At 38.5% G+C, this 21,137-nt stretch overlaps 1 protein-coding gene and 1 long non-coding RNA gene across 3 annotated transcripts in view; one reads left to right on the top strand and one right to left on the bottom strand.

The window, feature by feature from the left end:
• WDR3 (WD repeat domain 3) overlaps window positions 1–21,137 on the bottom strand; it is a 29,229-nt gene that overhangs the window by 6,942 nt on the left and 1,150 nt on the right. For both annotated transcript variants that reach the window (XM_077842675.1, XM_077842674.1), the window contains exons 2-20: window positions 20,067–20,260; window positions 18,825–19,034; window positions 15,972–16,090; window positions 14,192–14,270; window positions 13,187–13,282; window positions 12,140–12,253; window positions 11,850–11,951; window positions 11,299–11,396; window positions 10,261–10,368; window positions 9,547–9,777; window positions 7,755–7,848; window positions 5,711–5,812; window positions 3,884–3,969; window positions 3,580–3,715; window positions 2,814–2,870; window positions 1,347–1,447; window positions 1,043–1,154; window positions 758–892; window positions 248–298 (exon numbers count right to left, since the gene is read on the bottom strand). In XM_077842675.1, the coding sequence (XP_077698801.1) occupies window positions 248–298; window positions 758–892; window positions 1,043–1,154; window positions 1,347–1,447; window positions 2,814–2,870; window positions 3,580–3,715; window positions 3,884–3,969; window positions 5,711–5,812; window positions 7,755–7,848; window positions 9,547–9,777; window positions 10,261–10,368; window positions 11,299–11,396; window positions 11,850–11,951; window positions 12,140–12,253; window positions 13,187–13,282; window positions 14,192–14,270; window positions 15,972–16,090; window positions 18,825–19,034; window positions 20,067–20,237 (2,202 nt within the window). In that variant the 5' untranslated portion in view covers window positions 20,238–20,260. The remainder of the gene's footprint in view (window positions 1–247; window positions 299–757; window positions 893–1,042; window positions 1,155–1,346; window positions 1,448–2,813; window positions 2,871–3,579; window positions 3,716–3,883; window positions 3,970–5,710; window positions 5,813–7,754; window positions 7,849–9,546; window positions 9,778–10,260; window positions 10,369–11,298; window positions 11,397–11,849; window positions 11,952–12,139; window positions 12,254–13,186; window positions 13,283–14,191; window positions 14,271–15,971; window positions 16,091–18,824; window positions 19,035–20,066; window positions 20,261–21,137) is intronic.
• LOC144280536 (uncharacterized) lies at window positions 7,128–13,182 on the top strand. The gene is made up of 2 exons (XR_013348934.1): window positions 7,128–7,909; window positions 9,406–13,182. It is a non-coding gene; the product is annotated as an uncharacterized LOC144280536 (long non-coding RNA).

Raw genomic sequence — 21,137 nt, forward strand, 5'->3', positions numbered from 1 at the left:
GCCTCCTTACAACAAAACAGAACAAAAAATGCCAGAATGACAAATTTGGTCAGTCATTTGTCCCACAAAATCAGGATATACAGTTAAATCAAATAGGACTACACAGATTGTTTCCCACATCAACTGATGGGAAACAACTTTAGCATCTGGCCCCAATTCTAATTCCATTAGAAATTCTTGAAATTAAAGTAAATTCCAATAAGATAATTATAGGGCTCGATCTTGGGGTCCCAAAAGATTTACTTACTACTGGTTGGTCTTCTTTGGCCACACTCTCCTCATATTCTGCTTCCCTTTGCTGTCAAGAGACAGATAAAATTAATTTGGAAGAAAAATCATGGTCTCTATATGAAGTGAAATGAGACAGGGACGAGCTGCTTCTTTCAAAATGCAGTCCCCTGTTGGTATCTATGTCTCTGCGTGGTTGCCGAAAACAGTGACAGCGTGTTGGAAACCTCTCCTGGAGTCAGGCCTGACTGAAGGGTGGCCACATTAGATAGAATGCTTAGGCTAGGACAGCAGGTTCAGATACCCACCAGCATGTTTTTTTGTTTGTTTGTTTTTAATTTTGTGTATTCATGAGAAACACAGAGAGAGGCAGAGACACAGGCAGAGAGAGAAGCAGGCTCCCTGCAGGGAGCCCAATGTAGGACTCGATCCCAGGACCTTGGGATCACAACATGAGCCAAAGGCAGACACTCAACCACTGAGCCACCCAGGCATTTCCCCAACAGCATGTTCTATAACCAAGCCTTACCATCTCCCTTTCTTCCTCAAGAATAAGAGGCTCCCTTGTTCTTTCCCAAAGTCTCAGAGATTTGTCATGGGACGATGACACAACATAGTCTCCACTAGGGCTTACAGCCAAGCACCAGATCTCCTGGTGGTGCCCCTGGAGAGAGAGAAGACACAAAAACAAAAAACCCTGAGAAGGAACACCTTATTCCTTGACCGATACCTGCTCTACATTGAGTGGGAGATCAACATTCAGTCTTAAAAGTGGTTCTCAAGTACTGAGCAACCAAAGCAGGAAAGTGGTTACCTCCAGAGTCTGTATGTGTTCAAATTTGTCCGCATCCCACTGCTTAATCTTGTGGTCCTTGCCAGTGGTGAAGAAGAGGTGGGACTTGGGTACAAACTGCAGGTACATCACACTGAAAAGTGAGAAAAGTGATCAAATGTCATGTCATGTCATCAAATGTCATGCTAGTGAAGAGCGTCACACACATTTGTGAAGAGCTAGTTCTAGGATGCCTAATTAAGTTTTACATTTATGACTGCCTAAATATAGACATAGATGCTTGAAGGAAATGATACGTACAGGTGACTCAAAGGTCTGCACCTACCTGTCATCATGTGCAAAGAGAGACTTATGGCAGTCTCCAAAGTCCAAGCCCCAGATTTTCACATTCCTGTCGGCAGAGCCCGTTGCTATTAGTGTCCCATCCTACAGAGGAAGAGGTGAACTGTGACTTTACTTGATTATCAGAAACTCTACAGTTAGATAAAACAAGATAAATCAGAACATTTAGCCCATTTCTCTCAGAAACATTAAAATCAATACCATGCAATTTCACCTCTATCAAGAGCACCTATTTCTCTGCTTTTACCTAAGATTTCCTTAAAAAGCTTGTTGAGTAAAAGCAAGAACTCTGCTGGTTCCAAAGTTTTCATACTGCTACAGGGTAGTGGTGTGCCTTGATGTCGGAATATGTTCTGAATTACAATATTGTAATTGTTTATATACTTCCTTAAATAGGAAGAAGAATCTCGAATCTGTCATAGGATTTAGGGGAAGAGGGGAGGAGGAAGAAAGAAGAGTCTGGGAAAGAACCTACTAAAATGTTTGCAACCCAGCCTTTTATCCTACATTCTCTATTTCTCTTATCCTATGTCAATGCCTCACTCAAATAGTTGTCAGCATAATAAGAACATCAGAAATATCTTGTGCTGTTCATGTACTAATCATAGACGGCGAGAGCATGGAATCCTTTCATATAGACTAGGCACTGTCTTTAAATACGTTATTCCCACTTTTATCCATAACTAGACGTTGCAAAAATATGATTTTGCTATGGCTATAGTACAAAATATTGTAAATGTCCAAATATGAAGCCAAGTTCTATCTTACTCACCAGCATTACCTTCTAGACTTTTAAAAATCTTTTGTATATTCAGGTGCTCTACCAATTATAGCATTTTATTTTTTAAAGATTTTACTAATTTATTTGAGAGAGCAAGAGAAAGAGTGTGTGCGCATGAGCAGGGGAGAGGCAGAGAGAGAGAAGCAGACTCCCCACTGAGCAGGGAGCCCAACTTGGGGCTTGATCCCAGGTCCCAGGATCATGATTTGAGCTGAAGGCAGATGCTTAACCAAAGGAGTAACCCAGGCTCCCCCCACCCTCCAATTATATATTTTAGACAACAAGATACTGAGGAATCCACAATAGGGAGTTAGTTCTAAGGATTAATTCAGATATTTGTGAACATATTCTGAAAACCCTAATGTAATTAATATGTATATATTATATACATATTATAATTATAATTAATTGTACTATACATATAGTACAATTACAATATTCGGAAAGTCTTAAAGTAATTAATATATATGTTTTATATACATTATAATTATAATTAATTGTACCATATATTATGATACAATTACAATATACATTGTTTTATGGCTTTTTGGGTAAAGTCAGATATGCAACGGGATGAAAAAATATTCAAAATGAAGATAGCAAGCCAAGAACCAAGAAAGTACTCTAGAAAAGACAACTTGTTACTCAGACACTTTAAATTTTACTTACATAAGAGATGTCCATGCATATAACAGGCAGTTTGTGTCCATAGAGTGAGAGAAAAAACTAAATATAAAAAAATATATATATATAAATAAATGATGTCTGTCTATAAGATACAGGCATTGTTTGTTACATGTGGATCTAAAATATAACTTTACAATCCTAAATGCTGTTCTGGATTGCTTTATATTTATATTTTCAGAGAAGACAAACCACTGTAGGCGGCTTATACCTGTGTCTAGCACACAGACCCTGCGCACACTTGCCAACAACACTGCACTATGGAGGAGCCGGGGATGCCCCAGAAGCCTACTACTTCAGTCAGAACAGGGCACAGGGACGTTCTCTGCATCTTTTAGCTGAAAATACTGGGCAATTGCTTCCCAACAACATTCCCAGGCCTGCTCCAGTCCTTCCGACTCTGGGCATAGGGCCCAGTAATCTATATTTTTAAAAGCAACCCAAATGATCCTGATGTACAGCCAAGAGTGGAATCACTGCCTAGGTGATGTAGCAATGCTCTTAAACTATTGGCTGCAACGGGATTTTGTGTCTACAGATTTTCTGAACTTATGAAATCTAACTTGCTTTAAACAAAATTTATGAACCAAAGGGTTCTTTAAAAGAATTCTAGCTTTCCTAATGCACCTACAATGTTTTGATTCACATAAACTTCAGAAACATAACACTGCTGGGCAGTCAAGGCCACTTTACAGCCTCAACCTATGGTCACTCAGACAGACAAAACTACTTCCAGGCATAATCACTGTACCTTTAAAGTGTCAACATAGAAAATTTTCACAGTACAGTCCAGCAAAGATACAGCTAACAGTTTTTGGTTGGGAGAGTAACGGACACAGAGAACGTCTTCATCTAGTTGTAAGGTTCGGGTTTGCTTCACAGAAAGTCTAGTACAACAGAAAACATCAAGAAAAAAAAATGAGCACTCTACAAAGACAGACAAAAATTCCAAGAACTCCCTGGAACATAAGGGAAATACACATGTCAAAAGCCCATTCAGGGGTTCCCCATTCTCATTCCAAAAAAAGGACACAAATTAAAAAACATCTACTCACCTCTTCTGGGTACTATTTTCATCTTTTACCAATTCAAAATCCCAGAACTTGACAGATTTATCTGCACCACCTGTCACAAAGCCACGCTGAAAATCCAATGATATTGCAATTAAAAAATATTTTACTACAGAAACTCTGGTAAGTTATATATCAAAATTGTACAAAGGACCATTTTTATTTAATGGCATGGGAGAAGAATTAAGAAAAATGTGGTTCCTCCTTAATCCCTTTCATTGCTCTTTTGGGGCTGCTGCCACAGACTTTATTTGAAAATTCCTAGCAGGGGCAAATGGTTACTACTTCTAGTTATACTTTTGTTTACCACCAGGAAGACTCCAAACATTGTATGGTTTTTGTTTTGTTTTTTTTAAATGAAATTTTTATTTTTTTAATTTTTATTTATTTATGATAGTCACAGAGAGAGAGAGACAGAGAGAGGCAGAGACATAGGCAGAGGGAGAAGCAGGCTCCATGCACCAGGAGCCCGACGTGGGATTCGATCCCGGGTCTCCAGGATCGCGCCCTGGGCCAAAGGCAGGCGCCAAACTGCTGCGCCACCCAGGGATCCCCATTGTATGGTTTTTTACTCCACCTAAGAAAGCACCAAATAAATTTGCTATTAAGTAATAAAATGGTTTGACAAATATACACAGATTGGATCATCAAGTTAAGTTTATTCAAAGTAACAACTCAGAAGGGTGTAAGTTTATTCCTTCAATGTCCCCTGCTCCAGGGCGACAGGAAATATATATTTTAAAATATATTTTATATATATTCAAATATATATAATAATATATAAATCTATATATTATATATAAATATAACATATATTATATATATAATATAAATATGTATTACATATAAATGTAAATATATATATTCAAATATATTTTAAAATTAAAATATGTTTGAAAGTGTTTTCCAATATCAAGAAAATTACTCCCATTACATTGTAGTATTAAAGTACATGGAATATGGGTCAGAAAACTAGATCTCAAGTGTTCATTTTGCCATTTGAGATTAGTAAGAAGCTTACAATGGTCCTTTAGTGTTGCTGTAATGACAAAGACTATCTAGTTTATAAAAACACTATAAAAATAGCAGTAAGTGACACATGGATGTAAAAATACTTTGCAGAAAGAGAATCCTCTACAAATGCAAGATGTAATTACTATTTAAATCTTAAATGCTGTTCTGTTCTGACCCCAAATGGCATGACCCACTCTAAATTCCGGATTCCATTTTTTCCAAAAATAGTATCTACTTTCAATGGATGAAAGTTTGCCACTATTGAGAAGATTCAAATGAATGGCCCACAATCTCTTATTTTGTCTAAAAAATATCTCAAAATGTTCTGAGCAATAGCACCATTACTGGAGTTAAGTACACAGTTCTCCAAGATGACTCCTTTCAAGGGAAGCAGCCTGTTACTGACTTGAAAGAGCTGATATATTTGCTATAAACACTAGACTCAAAGTCATAGATGTATGGCCTAGAAGGAGAAAAGTTTACTCCATCCTCTGTATTTTATTGCTCAAGGGAATATTTCCTCTTGGAAAGTAGCACAAACCACTGGTGAAAACTCACGAGGGTAAGCAATCGGACATCTGATGATCAAGAGCAGCTGAAGGAGAATTCATTTGATAATGACAGCTATTCGTACTATGAGGCACATGATATGCCATCATATGGGAAATCTAAAGATTAGAAAAAAAAGTGGGCTTTCTTTAAAGAAACCCTGAAGAAACCTTTATTAGGCAGGAGTAAAACCTGATGTAAGAAATGGGAAAGTACTAAAGTCCAGATCCTGACATCTGATTTAGTTACCTGATCTGGAGAGAGAGACAAGGACCATAAAGCTCCATCATGTGCGTTTATTGTCTCCAGCAAATTTCCTGAGGCCAAGTCATAAAGCTGCAGCTTTCCTGTCTGTGGAAGACAAAATATGAGCACTACTCCAATGAGCACACCCACAACCACCAAGATTCATGCCTACATAGTTCAGGAAAGATTTCATAGCCATGTAGCAGCCATGTGGCAGATGGCTTCAGTGCTCTGTGCTTCCTATGTGAATATATGCCGCTGATGTGCGGAGTTGACTCTGGCAAGGTTGCTCTGTGGCAAAACGACGCAGAACAGTGCAACCTGGCAGTCCTGCACTATTGTCACTTTCACTGGTTCTCCAACTTCAGAAGGGAAATAGCATGGTCAGAGGCAAGTGAGAAGACGACAGCAAATACACCTAAAAACCTTTCAAGTTTAATCAAATTTAAACGGTAACTGGCTTAACCAACTCTTCCCCCATCTAGTTTCCTCCTCTATGATACGCTGACAATAAGAAATAGAAATTTAGGGAAGGCAATGGACTTAAAAAAAAAAAAAAAAAAAAAAACCAAACCGCAAAAGCTTAGAAAACAATGAGCCATACTGTCTGCTTAGAATTTGGTATATGAAAAACAAAAAATTAAAAAACTAAAAAATATATATATGTATATATAGAAATAAAAATAACATGCCCACGGTGCCCACAAGGCACAAACAGAACAGCAAAGCCTGCTCTCTGATGGGCTTTTGTATAGGGGTGGCAAGAGTGTAGGTGGGAGACTCGAGTCCCAGGGCTGCCTCTTTCAACCCTATGACTTTTGATGAATTCACCTCCAAGAGCCTGTTTTATCTGTAAAATGGGGTTCACAGCACCACCATCTCTAAGCTGGTGTGAGCATTAAATGAGCTTATGGACATTAACTGCCTCACATAGGGACGGGGCTGGGGTCTGTGGATTGTACTTAAATCATACAGGTAGACTTCGAAAATATTTGCAAAATGCTCTACACACACACAAATAGGGGGACATTTGTTGAAAGAATGAATGAGAAGAGAAACTTAGAGTTTAATGTTTATTCCCTGACACTGATCCTAAAACCTCTCTGGCTTATTTTATATGTTTAGCTGGGCAAAAAAAATACCCATTGTGATACCGAGCTTTACTAATTAAACAATCATGCACATACGGCACAAGTTTAGGGGGATAACGATGACAAATCCTTGCAAAATACTTTTAAGTACTCCACAGACATATTCTATTTTATTTTCATGGCTACTACTCCTACTACCCAGTAGTTCTGCTACCAGCTCTCATTTACTAGTTATTTACTATGAACAGTTTCTGTGCTAAGTGCTTTCCGTTGTGTGAAATAGGTTGTTTACCTAATCTTACAAGAGAAAACCAAGGGGCAAGGCCAAAGTTCTCATGCCTTGTGAGTGGAAATTCTAGAATTCAAACCTAGGTTTATGTAGTGTAAAAGCCATTGTGAAGAAGCACGTGTCATCCTAATATATGGATAAGGAAACACCAGAAGAAATTTCAAGACCTGCTCCAAATTACCCATTCTAGAAGGGGGAGAATCTGAATCCAAATCTGTGTCTGCTTCTTCCTGCACGTTTATCTCCCAATCTGATTAGCAACTGGGAATGAGGATGGGTCAGTCTGTCTTTATTGAATGCTTCTACCTGTCAAGCATGATACTAGGTACTTTGTATATTTTATCATTAGTCCATCTCAAAACATAATTACATATGTGCTCATGAAGAGATACATGAAAAGTCGAGCACCAAAACATGAATGATGGTTATCTCAAGGTCATGACTGTAATTTTCTTCCTCACAATTTGACATAAGGTTTGATTTTTTAAAAACAAAACAAAACTAAGAAAAACCCCTCAAAAAAAAAAAAAGGGCAATAAACTACCAACCGTCTCATATTAGCCAGCTCTCATTCATTTCCAATATGCAAAAGAAGGACCCGAGTTCTCAAACAACCTTAAGAATACTGAGAAGAGCCTCCAAATTCCAAGAAAAAGTCTCAGTGTACCTTTGTTCCTATGACCACCTGCCTATCACCAGGTACGAAGAATGAGCACAGTGCATATTCGCAGGTCATTGTGCGGATACACTGCAGTGTGGCCCTGTGAGAAAGAAGGAATAAAGAATTTGCACATTAAGAGAACCTGCTTCTCCATCTTAGAGGTCAGTGCGTTCATTCAACACACACCTAGCCACACAGTTGGGCTCTCAGACACAATTATAGTCAAGAAAGAAAAACTTAAATGGCACTTATTTTCTTTTGTAGGGACTTCCTAATTCTAAGGAACAGAGCTCATGTAAAAGCAGGGCAAAAAAAGCATCTGCTGAGCTCAACAGAGCCCAAGGTGCCACCATAAAGAAGTAATTGAGCCCACAGAATTACAAGTTGAATTAGCCTGTTATTAAATATCTCTACAAGTAAAATTCACTTTCTTAGACTACAAAGATTCATCCCTTCAACAGATTTACATCAAATGCTCATTTCATTCCACATTTAACAAATGGTAGATGCTATTTTAGGTGCTGGAGGTTTAACAGTGTGTTAAATAGAAATGGCCCTGAACCTTGTAAACTCTAACATTCTTCAGGAACAAGGCAAACACAAACTGATCTGACAGGTGATAGCAAGTGCTGCAGAGACACAACTTGGTGGGAGGGCAGAGGCGGTGAAGGAGCAGGACTGCCATTCAGTGACAAGATGGGGAGAATGCCTGTATGTGAGGGGGAAGATGGTTCCAGAGACAAAGACCAGGAGCTCAACCGCCACAACAGGGGCTCGTTCTTGCTGTGTTTAAGAGATGAGAAAAGGCCAATGGGCTCTTGTGCGGCAGAAGGGGAGAGGAGTAAGAGTTGAGGTCTGTGAGTACTATGGCTTCTAGGCAAAGTGAGGTGGAACTGCTGGGAGTGATACCAATTCCATTATGAAGAACACCCTGGCAGCTGCATGGAGAATGGGCTATGGTGGGGCACACAGCAGAGATCCGTCAGGAAGCTATCACGCCGACCCCAGGGAGAGGCAAGGGCAGATGGGAATTGGTGGTAGCAGCATGGGTGACGACATGCAGTTGGATGCTAGCTAAGTTCTGAAAGTGGAGTTCACAGCATGTGCCAGTGACCTGGACATAGGATATGAGAGAATGGCCAAAAGCATCTGGGGGAGAACAACTGGAAGGAAGTAATTACTTTTGAAGAAGACGGGGATGTCTGCAGGAACACGCGGGGAGAAAATAAGATCGCAAGCACTGTCTGGGGCATATAAAAAATGGAGATGCCCAATTAGACATCCAGGTGGTGATACAAACCAAAGACTTGGGTGTAAGGGTTTGATGTTCACGGAAAGGCTGAGGCCAGAGAAAGAAAGAAATTTATGTGTCATCAGCATAGAGAAAGCTGCAGAAAGTGAGTGTAGACAAAGACAGGGTTTAAAGACTACCCTAAAGTATTCTAATACCTAGAGGTCAGAAAGGTAAGGTCATATAGGAGATTAAGTAAAAAGCTGGGCAGTACTCAGAGCCTACTAGAATTAAAGAAGTAAGCAGTCTGTTTGCACATTTTTCTCTAGCCACTTACAGGGACAAGCTTCAGATGTGGAATAAGCTTGTGGGAGTTTTTTGGCATCAAATTTAAAAAGGCAACTTTTCCTATTCTGAACTCCACAGGTCTGCAGTCAAGATATATGCTGAGAGAATTATATGTAGGACCTGAAGAGATTAACAACTAACTGTCCAGAGTACTAACACCTCATTCACAGGGAAGAAAAGACGGCTTGATAAAGTGATGGAGAGCACCATTTCACAAACCTGTTCCATATTTTCACGGAATCTGCCGCAGCCGAAAGGATGGCAATATTGTCGGAGCTGAAAGACAGTGTCCGCACGTCACTGCGGTGTCCCCCAATGGTGATTCTGCTGGTCCTGACAGGCTGAGGGGCAGGCGCAGATGGGTGCAGGGAATACGATTCCACCAAGTTGTTCTGCAACAGGAAGACTGCCTTTAATTCTCCTTGAGGTGAATGAATCAAGTCAAAGGATCTGCATGAGAAAAGAATTCATAAATGTTCCAACCACCATCTTCACTCACAAGGTTAACTTTTTCCAGTAGAGAGGCTTCACAGCGTGTCCTCAATCTATGTGACGTTTGAGCAAGTATAAAGAATTTTACAGGAAGTGCTGAGTATTAAAGTCAAAAAGACCTATGCTCAGATATTGGATCTGACATGTATCTTATTTTTATGTATATAATTTTTATTAAGTGACCTTAAATTGTTTTGGAGCACAGGACATAGATTTTTTCTTTTTAATGGCAGCAGAAAAGAAGACTAAACAAATAGAAACGGTTATTATAATAAAACAAATATGAGATGAGTAAGTGGGCCCATGGTGAGGACAGATATCCCATGATCACTATCTCCTCTAGACTGCTTACAAACAGCATGAAAAAGCCAATACAAGTTTATAGCTTACTATTTCTATAATATTGCTCTCAGGTACTTCAAATTCTATACTTTTACTCACTTGATTTTGGCAGAAGTTTTAATATTAGCCACCCGTTGGATTTCATCTTGCAGAGTCATTTTGACATCAACTTCAAGGTCTTCTTCCTCGCCTTTTGAAGAATTTAATCTAGAGGGGGGAAAAAAAGACAATCATGCTATCACTTTTCTAGAAGCAGCTTTGTTATTACATGAGTCAAGGTATGGCTGCAAGACCCACAACCTGCATGATCCTGGGAGTTACTTCATCACACAGGATTACCATGAGAATTAGATAACGCAGCATGAGTAGAAATGCTTAGGGAACCAGTGTCATAAACTTTTATTCCATTTAATGGGTACCTTCAACAAGTGGATTCTTTTTCTTTTTCTTTTTTTTAAACAAGTGGATTCTGAAGGCAACACCCCATGAAATTTCCTGGGGCAAGTAAGCCTTTGTAATTCAAATTATTCCAATAAAATGTAACCAGTTAACTTTTCTATCTTCAAGACTTTACAGAGGATCCATTAAGCAGCAATTCTCAATCCAACCATGTCAAATAAATCAGAGGTTTCAAAAGATTTGCCAAGTCAGGTGACAACTTATTTGAGTCTTGATAAATTTCGACCACTGTAGAACAGCAGATTTCTGTGGTTACTATAATACCTATTCCAAGGTGATACTGCACCCAAATGTCAGTTTTATAGTCCTTCTCCTCACAGCCCCCAAGCCGAGCATTATGTGACCCAACTTCCTTCTGTATGGGCTGCTGTCACTGAAGACACCTGTTGGCCTGAGAACTAAATCATTTAGAAGCTATTTTTAAAGATTTGTATAGCCTTTCTTATTCTATGTGGCTCTGAGCTCACGACTCAGCATATACTAGTTACGAAGCCATACTAGAGAGCAGAAATTTAAAACACGGCCTATCAGCACTCCATGATGTCTTCTCTAGCTTTGAACAGTGATTACTAACACAGTAATTATTTCCTTAAAGAAGCCATGGTTTTTCTGTCAGTACTGTGTGGCCCACCCAAGATACTTTAATAATAGTAATTATCAAAACAAAACAAAACACACTTTGCTTTCTTTCTAGCTTTCTTCATCTTCTTATCCATTTTCTTCTGAACTTCCGCTTTCGAAAGGACGCAGAACACTTCTAGCACAGAGTCAGTTCCCTAGAAAGGCAAAAGTTGGTGTTGAGTCCAGCCAGGACAGGCAATTTGTAACATAGCTTTTTCTCAGTAAGACCTAAACAATAATGTTCCTTTTTCTTTTTCTTTCAACCTTACTGGTTGTACTACGTCTCCAGGACTGCTGTCTTATGTGTAAAGTGGGAATACCATTTCCTACTCCCAGCATTGCTCTGAAGACCAAAGTGGCAGCCAGGTAATGCTTTTAAACTGCTCAGAAAAGCACACATTTAATGCTTGCTAACAATAAGAACTATAGTAACTATTACTGTGTTATGCTAATAGAAGCTAGGGATTACAGGTCTATACAGCAGCACATACTGAATTGCTAATATGACAGGGGAGGGGGGGGAAATAATCTCTACACTGAATATAAAACAAGCACCAGTTTCTGAAAGAGCCCCGTGCCTATTGCTGTCTCCTACAACTGGTACTCACGTGGCAAGCTAGAATCCTGCCTGTCCTGTCGACCGCAAGGTTCACAACTCTGTCCCTTCCTTCCCGCATGATGGAGCCGACTTTTCTGCATGTAAGGATACGCTATGGAAGAAGCAAGAGAGAAGACCAAGGTTAAATACAAATCTCTGAAAACATATGATTCTAAAAGAGATGCAGGTGATAAAGATATTCCCTAAAATGGAGATAACTGCCAAATTTTTAAATTAAATAATCTCCAGTTCTCGCTTTTCCCACAACTGAACTCAAATGAAAGTAAAAAAAGGAATTACATCCTCAGGAGTTTCATCTGTCTCTGGGATTCCATCCTCAGGCTCGTGTGTATCCTGTATTTCTGGGGAAGACCCTTTACTTTTCTTGGGTTCTGGTTCTTCTAAGTCTTCCACCTGTTTTATAAAAATGGGAGAATAAAAGCTGAAATAATATGTCGCAGGAAGTGACTCTTTAACCCTAATGACTTACAAACCCGTCCTTATAGCCACGAATAACTTCCATTTAGTGCTCTCTTTGATCAATCCTCTTCGACAGTAGGATACTTAACCAGGGTACATTAAAAACCGACTACGGAATTGCAACCAAAACAATATCCACTATACTGTCTCTGACAACTTCCCAAAATATACAGAGTAAGGTTTAGCAACTGTAATCTAGACGGAGGTGAAAAAATGATGACGGACTCTTCATTAACTTTAAAACTTTCTTAAGTGAAAGAGCTACCTACCAGATTTTGGGGGAAAGATGCCAGTCTGACAAGGAGAACTACAAAGGTAATCCAGAAATGAAAAGATAAAGCCTAGCCTACTATGGTAGAATGCACCAGAATAGCTACTGAAGACAACACTACACACCTGCCTCCAGCTAAACCTGGGGTCTATAAACTTTTTTCCACACAAAATCTGTGAGGATCTGAGAAAGTTATAGTCTCAGAACATCTATGTTTACACACACACACACAAATTTTACATAGATTTTTGCCTAAGGGGAAAGGCTCACAGACATCCTGAAGTCCATCCATGGACACCCAAAGGTCCAGGAATACCTTGCTGAGAACTCCACCAACTAAGCCATTAGCATCACCAGAAGGTGTAAGCCTAAAACTATCCTTCTTCAACCTCAGATAAATGAGGGCAACTGAGCTAATAATGAAGAGAAAAATTCTGATTAGAAGTTGGAAGCCATCAGTGTGATAAAATTCCTTCTAGCACTACCGAAGTACTCAATAATCATATCCGATTCTAAATTCAATGAGCCTATGACATTGCTAAAACATGGCATTGCCCATGACCAAAACAAAACAAAACAAAACAAAAAACAATTACCTCTTGCAGATAAGTTATGTCCCAAGCCCTCAGCTCACTGTCAGAAGACCCAGTGATGAGTCGCTTTTCTTCTGACACCAGGACCAACCCCCACACCTGTAAAGTATAAGAAGATTCAAATAACATGATTTATAAGAAACTCCAGGATATATGATGTGACATTTCAAAAATCTAAGAATACTACCAGTAGTGAAATCTCTTTGGCATTTGCAAAACCTAATGTTAAGGTAACCCTTTCAAAATACACTAAAAGAAATCTCACTTTTGGAAAGAAAATATGGCCTGTGGTAGAACTGTTGCTTATGAAGTAAACTTGAAGTTTCTCTGTAATTTCCTACCCTTAAATTTAGATAATGGCTGTTCAGCAAAAATCCTAACTAGAATCCACTCAAATGATGATTTTAAGTCTGGTACTTCTTTGCTTTCAGCCATACTTTGCAAACAAAAGGTATTCTATTGATGTCTATTATATAATTTTCAGCCTCAGATATCTAAGAACAATGAAAAGAACAATACTGTTGTGAATCGACAGTCAAGGAATCTCTTTTGCTTTTCCTCGTCATTGACTCCAGTATGTTTTTGAAAGCCTGGTATGAACAAAGCATGGAGGATGCAAAGATATAAAATATTCCCTGATCTCTATTGAAAATACATATATTTGGGAAACTATTATAATGGCGACGACTTGCTGTTTACATGTCACCGGGGCAGGCACTGTTAATACAGTATCATTAAACCTCCATATCATCAAAAAGGTGGATCCATTATTTAAAAATGATGAAACTCATATTCATGAATCAGAAACTTATCCAAGGCCACTTTTTACTAAATGCCATTGCAGCTGTATCTGCTCCGACAGCTGGTGTTTCCTCCACCACCTGTCTTTCAAGACAGTACATGACGATTATCGTGAGTAGTGAAAACAAAGGGCCATGAAAGGCCCAGGGAAGGAAAACATCTTTTCCTTTTGCCTTGCCATTCTTTGGCCCATGACCCTACACGTACCTCAGTTCGGTGGCCAACCATTGTTTTAAAGCAGTGCTGGGTGTCAAGGTCCCACCATTTCACCATGGTATCTTTCCCACTAAAAAAAGAAAAAGGAGAAAAATCTTATTAGGGAAAATCAGTAAATGGGAGGTCAAGGACACATTTGTTGCCTTTAAAAAGATATACCTAGCAACAATGTCTAATATTACTATTCCACCTCACTTTTTAAAAAGAGTCTTAATTTCCATTATTAGGTAGGAGATACAAAGTTTCACCTTTAAGCAGCCCAGAATTCAGTGTCAAGGAATATAGATGCCAACCTGTGGCCCATCAGCACAGAACCCACGCTCCCCCAGCGTCCCACAAAAAGCTCTCACATCTCTTCTGCTACCGGCTCCCATGTATAGCTGGTCTCCACATCCTGAAACTGCCTCCTCTGTGAGGCCTTGACTCCTTCAAATTCATTTCTGTATGCAAATCTGAATTTAAATTCTGCTGCCTGAACTATTTTCATAGCTTATCTGGTTTCTTTGTCCATTCCTGTGCCTTCATTATATCTAATAAACTATCAGATAATCTCAATTTTTTTAAACTTTCACTAGCTCAAGGTTCTCTATAAAATCGAAATCAGGCTCTTTAGCACCACTTTCAAAACCTCTCATTAACTGGCTGAGTTTCCCTGCCACTGAGCTCTATTCCTCCTGCCTCAAATGTCTCCTCTCCCTTGTTTCTTCACTAATAGAAATCTAATATAATCCTCCTTGAAGACCAAACTGGGGGAAAAAAAAAAATCCCAAAAAATCCAACTTACAAAGTCTTTCCAATACAATCCTGCCTCACATTATTTCCTTTCTTTTACACAGTTGACCCCTGTACAATGAAGGGGTTCGGGGTCAGACCCCACCCCACCAGCATGGTCAAAAATCCTCATATACTGCTGACTCATTCAAAACCTAACTATTCCCAGACTACTATTGACCAGAAGCCATACCAGTAACATGAACAGTTCATTAACACATATTTTGTATGTAATATTCTCACAACAAAGTAAGTTAAAGAAAATATTAAGAAATCGTGAGAGAAAACACATTTACAGTTCTGTACTGGATTTATTGAAAACAAAACAAAATCAAAGAAATGCATATTAAGCAGACCTGCCCAATTCAACCCTGTTGCTGCTTCTGAGTCATTACTATAGTTCTTCTAGTTAGTGCTGGCAAACCTTAGGATCACAAACCTTCCTGGGTGGCCATTCCTTAGGTTGGATAATTATTATATTAGGTTGAACCATATGAAATTGCTGATATTTGACCTATTATGTTTGACTACATAAATGGAAATTTCAAATGGTTCACCCTAATAGATGTTCAGAAGGCCTACGTATAAGAACATCTGTTCTCAAAAGGCAGGCAAATCAAATACTTGGTATTCACCTCTGCCCACGCCTCCACATTCTGTTCTGCTTTCCTGACTTTGTAGGGATCCAGAAAGCAGATCGCTCATTCTATAAAAGGCATGTTAAAGTTTAAGAAACATGGAAAAGCTAATACCAGAGGATAATAATGATGAACCAGAAAAGGAATTAAAAAATGCTAGAAATAACTCTGGATAGCTTCTAGGATACTACTGGGGAGAAGAGGGAAGCAGAGAGGAAAGCAGAAGGCCGAAGAGGAAGAAGCTAGAACATGTGCTTGAGGGTAGTCTGGATGAATGAGGAAGGATCAAGGCAAATTCTATTATTGAAACCCTCTGCAATGCATTTACAAAGTAAAGAATTGGAAATGAAACTGTTATATACCTAGTAAGTAGCAGATTCTTTTCTCTTAGAAACAATGCTTGTGTGACGGCGTCCTTATGCCCCTTAAGACGGTAGAGGCCACTTTCATTGATCACATCCCACACGATAGTATCTGTGTCCTAAAGGATTCAGATAATACAAAGAATTTTCTTTACCACATCAGGCCTTGACAAACAATAGGATGTAATATTTTTATTACTAAGTTGATATATCGTCCTTGTAGAAAATTTAGAAAACATACGTTTAATTCTACCATACAGATCTAACCACCATAGATAATGTTGTTTTATACTACTACAAGCCAACATCTAGATTATTTTCAGAAATAGCATGGGATCATGCTATTCATATCCTTTTATAACGACCTTTTTTCCATTATTTTAAAATACTTCTATTTTTCCATATCCTTCCAGACTATTCTCATTTTCAATGATCACATAATAATCAATCCTACAGATATACCATAATCCATTTAAACATTTTCCTACTTTAGCCATTTAGATAGTTTCCCATTTTCTGCTATTATAAATATGTGGAAATGAACATTCTTGTACATGAATCTTTGTAGAAAACCTCGGATCAGAATACTATAAAGGGAAATTCTTAGGTTAAAAGGTATTTCTGTTTTTAAAGTTTGCAATTCATCATGACAAGGCGATCAGTTTCACTCTATAGATCCACCAAGGATATGAATGACAAGGCCAGTTTTCCCATCTCCTCAGCTCTGGATATTATTAGTTTCTCAAAAACCGCTGCCAACTTCAAAAGTTACAAATGCTGTCTCAGTATTTATTGGATTTACATTTCTGAATACTGATGAGAAATTCCACCCATACTCTGTGGTGATTACTGGCCACTTGTACCTCTCTTGAAATGCTAAGTCATGTCTTTCGTCTTCCTTTGGATCTTTGTTTGTAACTTATTAAGAGATGAATGATATTAATCCTTTTTATATTGAAAATATTAAATACTTCCTCTTTTTCAATATTCTTTAACTTTTTTCCAGTTTCATTGGGAAACAATTGACATACATGGCTGTATAAGTAATGAGTACATACAGCATGATCTATCTTCTCACACAAAATAAAAAGAAAAAAGACAAAAGGAAAAAAAAACCCTCAATGTGAAAACTCTTTCTAGGACTTACTCTTCTTTTTTCTTGTTTGTTTTTAATTTAAATTCAATTAATTAACAGATAATGTATCATTAGTTTGAGGTAGAATTCAGTGATTCATCCATCCATCTTATATAAAACCCGTGCTCATTACATCATGTGCCTTTCTCTTAGGACTTAATCTTAACAACTTTCCTATTTCTTTTAAATCTACAAATGTTTCAAATGTAAACATTAAATCTATCAATCTTTTCCTTTACAATTTCTTTGTTTGCTGATATGCTTCAAGTCTTTTTCTACCATGGTATCAGATAAATATATACTAACATGTCTTCTAGTTTGCTTAAAATATCTTCAATACAAAAGTCTTTAATCTGTGACTCATTTTGGTAGGTGGCATAAAGCTTTAACTTAGATTATCCCCCTGCATACTTAGCCAACTGTCTCAGTATTGCTTTATAAGTAATTCATCATTTTTATATACACCAGAAATGTCATTTTTAAAATACACTACTTAGGGGTGTCCGAGTGGCTCAGTCGGTTAAGCAGCTGACTTTGGCTCAGGGTCCTGGGAGAGAGCCCCAAATCAGGCTCCCTGCTCAGTGGAGAGCCTGTTTCTCCCTCTGCCTCTACCCTCCTGCTCATTCTCTCTCTCTCTCTCTCTCTCTCTGTCAAATAAATGAATAAATAAAAATAAAATACACTAATATGAAAGCGGATTTGTGTCTGGGATTCCCATTTGGTTGCAATAATCTACCTAGTTTATATTGATAGTGGATTAGTTTAACACCTTTTTTTTTTTTTTTTTACATTATTTATTTGAGAGAGAGTGAGCCAGCAAGCAGTGGGGAAAGGCAGAGGGAAAGGGCAAAGCGGACTCCCTATTGAGCAAGGAGCCTGATGGCAGGCTTCAGTCCCAGGACCCTGGGATCATAATCTGAGCCGAAGGCAGACGCTTAACGGAGACACCCAGGCGCCCCCAGTTCAACACATTTTAAATTATGACTTCATAATGCATCTTAATATTGAAAGAAATCTCTGAAAAAACAAAATGCAGTCCTCTTTTATTATTCTTCTTTCCCAAACTTCTGGTTTTTTTGATTCATTTGTTTTCCATACATACTTTTAAAGAATTTGGTCATATTCTTTAACAACAACAAAACCTTTCTGAGACATTTATTTAAATTGCTGTAACTATACAAATTAAGTAGAAAACACTAGAATCTTTGTCTTCCCATTCAAGAACATGGTTTGTATCTCTGTTCAGGTTTTCTGTTATATTCTTCAGTATAGTTTCCTAATATTTTTCTGTTACCTAATACAATTTACTATTGTAAATGGAATCTTTTATAGTTGTTTAACTGATGACTCTGAGACATAGGAAAGCTACCAATTTTAACAGTAAAGAATGACTTTTGTCTCTCCTTATCCCATCTGTTTTTTTTTTTCCTTTGTGTACTACTTTGAGTAGCACTTCTACAATGATGTTATACAATAGTTATCAGGAGCATCCTCATCTTGTTCCTATACTTAATAGGCTTTTATCAGAGAATGTGACAGGAAACAAAATGAACCTCCCAATTGATTCTCATCCTCCTCCCTCCATTTCCACCATCTACACTGTTTTGTACACAAAAGACCGATTGTTTCACCTAACACTTTTATGAACAACCTGCTCCAACACATGCCTTATACTCCCTTACTAGTTTAAAATCTGGGCACCTGATTCAAGGTCTCACCTTGGACCCAGATGCCAGCCTGCCTCCTAGCTGATCATACTTCAGGGAAGTGATGGCTGCTTTGTGTCCATTGAAGGTCACATTTCCTTCCCCACTCAGGAGACTGAAGATTCGGATAGACCCATCCTCATAACCAACAGCTAAGTGCAGTCCATCTGGGGAGGGACACAAGCAAGTGACTTCTTGTTTAAGCCCCTGAAGGATGAGGATCTGAAATCACAATTATAAACAATGTACAGGTAGTTAGCATGTCAGTAAAATTAAGAGTATCAATAATCTCAAATCATTCTTACTACTATTAATAATAATGAAATTCTGCAGTTCATCTCAAGTTCTCTCATATAGGAATTATTATTTGTACAGGGCAATGAAACATTTAAGAAAGGGTAAAATTACTTTCTCCAAAGCTCTACATTAGCATAATTTGTACAAGAATTTCCCAAGTGATGAAGTATCAGGTCCTTATCCTAAGTTAACACCAAATGATTTTCCATAAAGGGTTATAAACACATCCTTGCTTTAATTGAGCCTCATCTTAAAAGAATCCAACCTGTATGACACAAGGGTCCTGCATGGTTTTATCCCCCAGATAAATATCCCCCAGATATATCTGGGGGATAAAACCATGTAGCCTACTTTGTTGAAAAGAAGTATCAAACAAGTATCAACAAGGATCAAGTATCAGAGTATTAACCTCTTGGGAGTCCCAGAGTGAATGGGCAAGATCAAAATGCCTGTTATCTGGTGTGGCAGAAGGGTAGGCTTAGGAAACTCAGTGACACAAAGTATCAAAGCCTACTTTAATAAACTTGGGCCTTCTCTGTGGAAGTAAAAAAGAAAGGAAAAAAAAAAAAAGGTTCAGTCATCATAGCTGAGTATCACTCTTTTTCAATGCCTAATATTTTATAACTGGTTGTGAGGGCCAAATAGAAGAACTTGAAACATAAAGAACTGATAGAAAAAAACAAACACTTCAGGAATAATGATCACAAACAATTACCCATAAATTCTACAAATAGATACCTAGGAGGTAAGCTCCTATTTGGTCATGGTTTTCAGAATTTAGTGCAGAAGAACACAACAGAACCTGATACTTGGCTACTTAGATCCAAAGAGGAAAGCTTTCTTTCAGGGGGACACATTTTAAAAAATCTGGGCATGATAAATCAGACCAGCTCCAGTTCTGCCTCTCTATTTCTCAAATACCTACATATTAGTTACAACCTTTAATATCTGGCTTACCTTCTCTCCTTTCCTTAAGTCCCAGATGAAAACATGTTCACAGGCTGGTACTGCCACATAGCGTCCTTTTTCACCACGAAGTGTCACAAAGACAATATTACCTTTTTGGCTGCCAATAAGGCCAAAGACTGCACTGGCAACGTAGCGTAGGTACTGCTTTGTGAGCCCCATGTCTGATACCACAGGTGAGGCAGCTGTGCACACACACAAAGAAAAGTCAGTTCACTGGGAGCCTTGTTTCTGCGAGGCTAGCAAACACCAACTATTTAATCATGCAAGTAAAGCCTGTAATGTGTGGCTTCTTAACCTTTATTTATTCTGGATAAATCATTGACATAAATACTCGGGACATCTACATTCTTTATTTGCTGTTGACTCAACACATAAGCCTTCACTCCTTGAGTTTTTTTTTTTTTTTTTTAAGATGTTATTATTTATTCATGAGAGAGAGACAGGCAGAGACACAGGCAGAGGGCGAAGCAGGCTCCCTGCAGGGAACCCAATGCAGGACTTGAATCCAGGACCCCAGGATTACCACCTGGGGCTAAGGCGGATGCTCTAACCACTGAACCACCCAGGTGCCCCCACTCCTTGAGTTTTAAATTGGTCACCTTGTTGTGCCCACCTCACAAATAACTAACATATGGCCCCAAAGCAGCTAAACAATTCACTTCTGTTCATTCAACCGCCATCAAAGTTTTACACTGAGATTGCCAGATTGAGTCTGAGAATACTTACAGTGAACAATTACTGTAATCCTACTGTCCTTACTAGGCAAGCACTGTTTTAAACACAAGGTACGGTGTTGAGTAAAATAAAATCCCTAACCTCATGAGGGATATACATATTCTTGCACAGTGGTTCTCAAACTCTAGTACGCATCCGAATCACCTGAGCGGAGCTCCCCCCCGTCACGCCCATGTTCTCTCTAAAATATTTTTTAAAAGAATATTGTAAATATAAAAATCCTTCACAATAACCTTACAAAGTAGGTGCTATTCTTACCCCTCATGTTACAGACAAGGAAGCTATGCAAAGATATGTGAAGTAGCTAGCCCAAAGTCATGGACC

This window comes from Canis aureus, chromosome 12 (assembly GCF_053574225.1).
Source record: "Canis aureus isolate CA01 chromosome 12, VMU_Caureus_v.1.0, whole genome shotgun sequence".
NCBI lineage: Eukaryota > Metazoa > Chordata > Mammalia > Carnivora > Canidae > Canis > Canis aureus.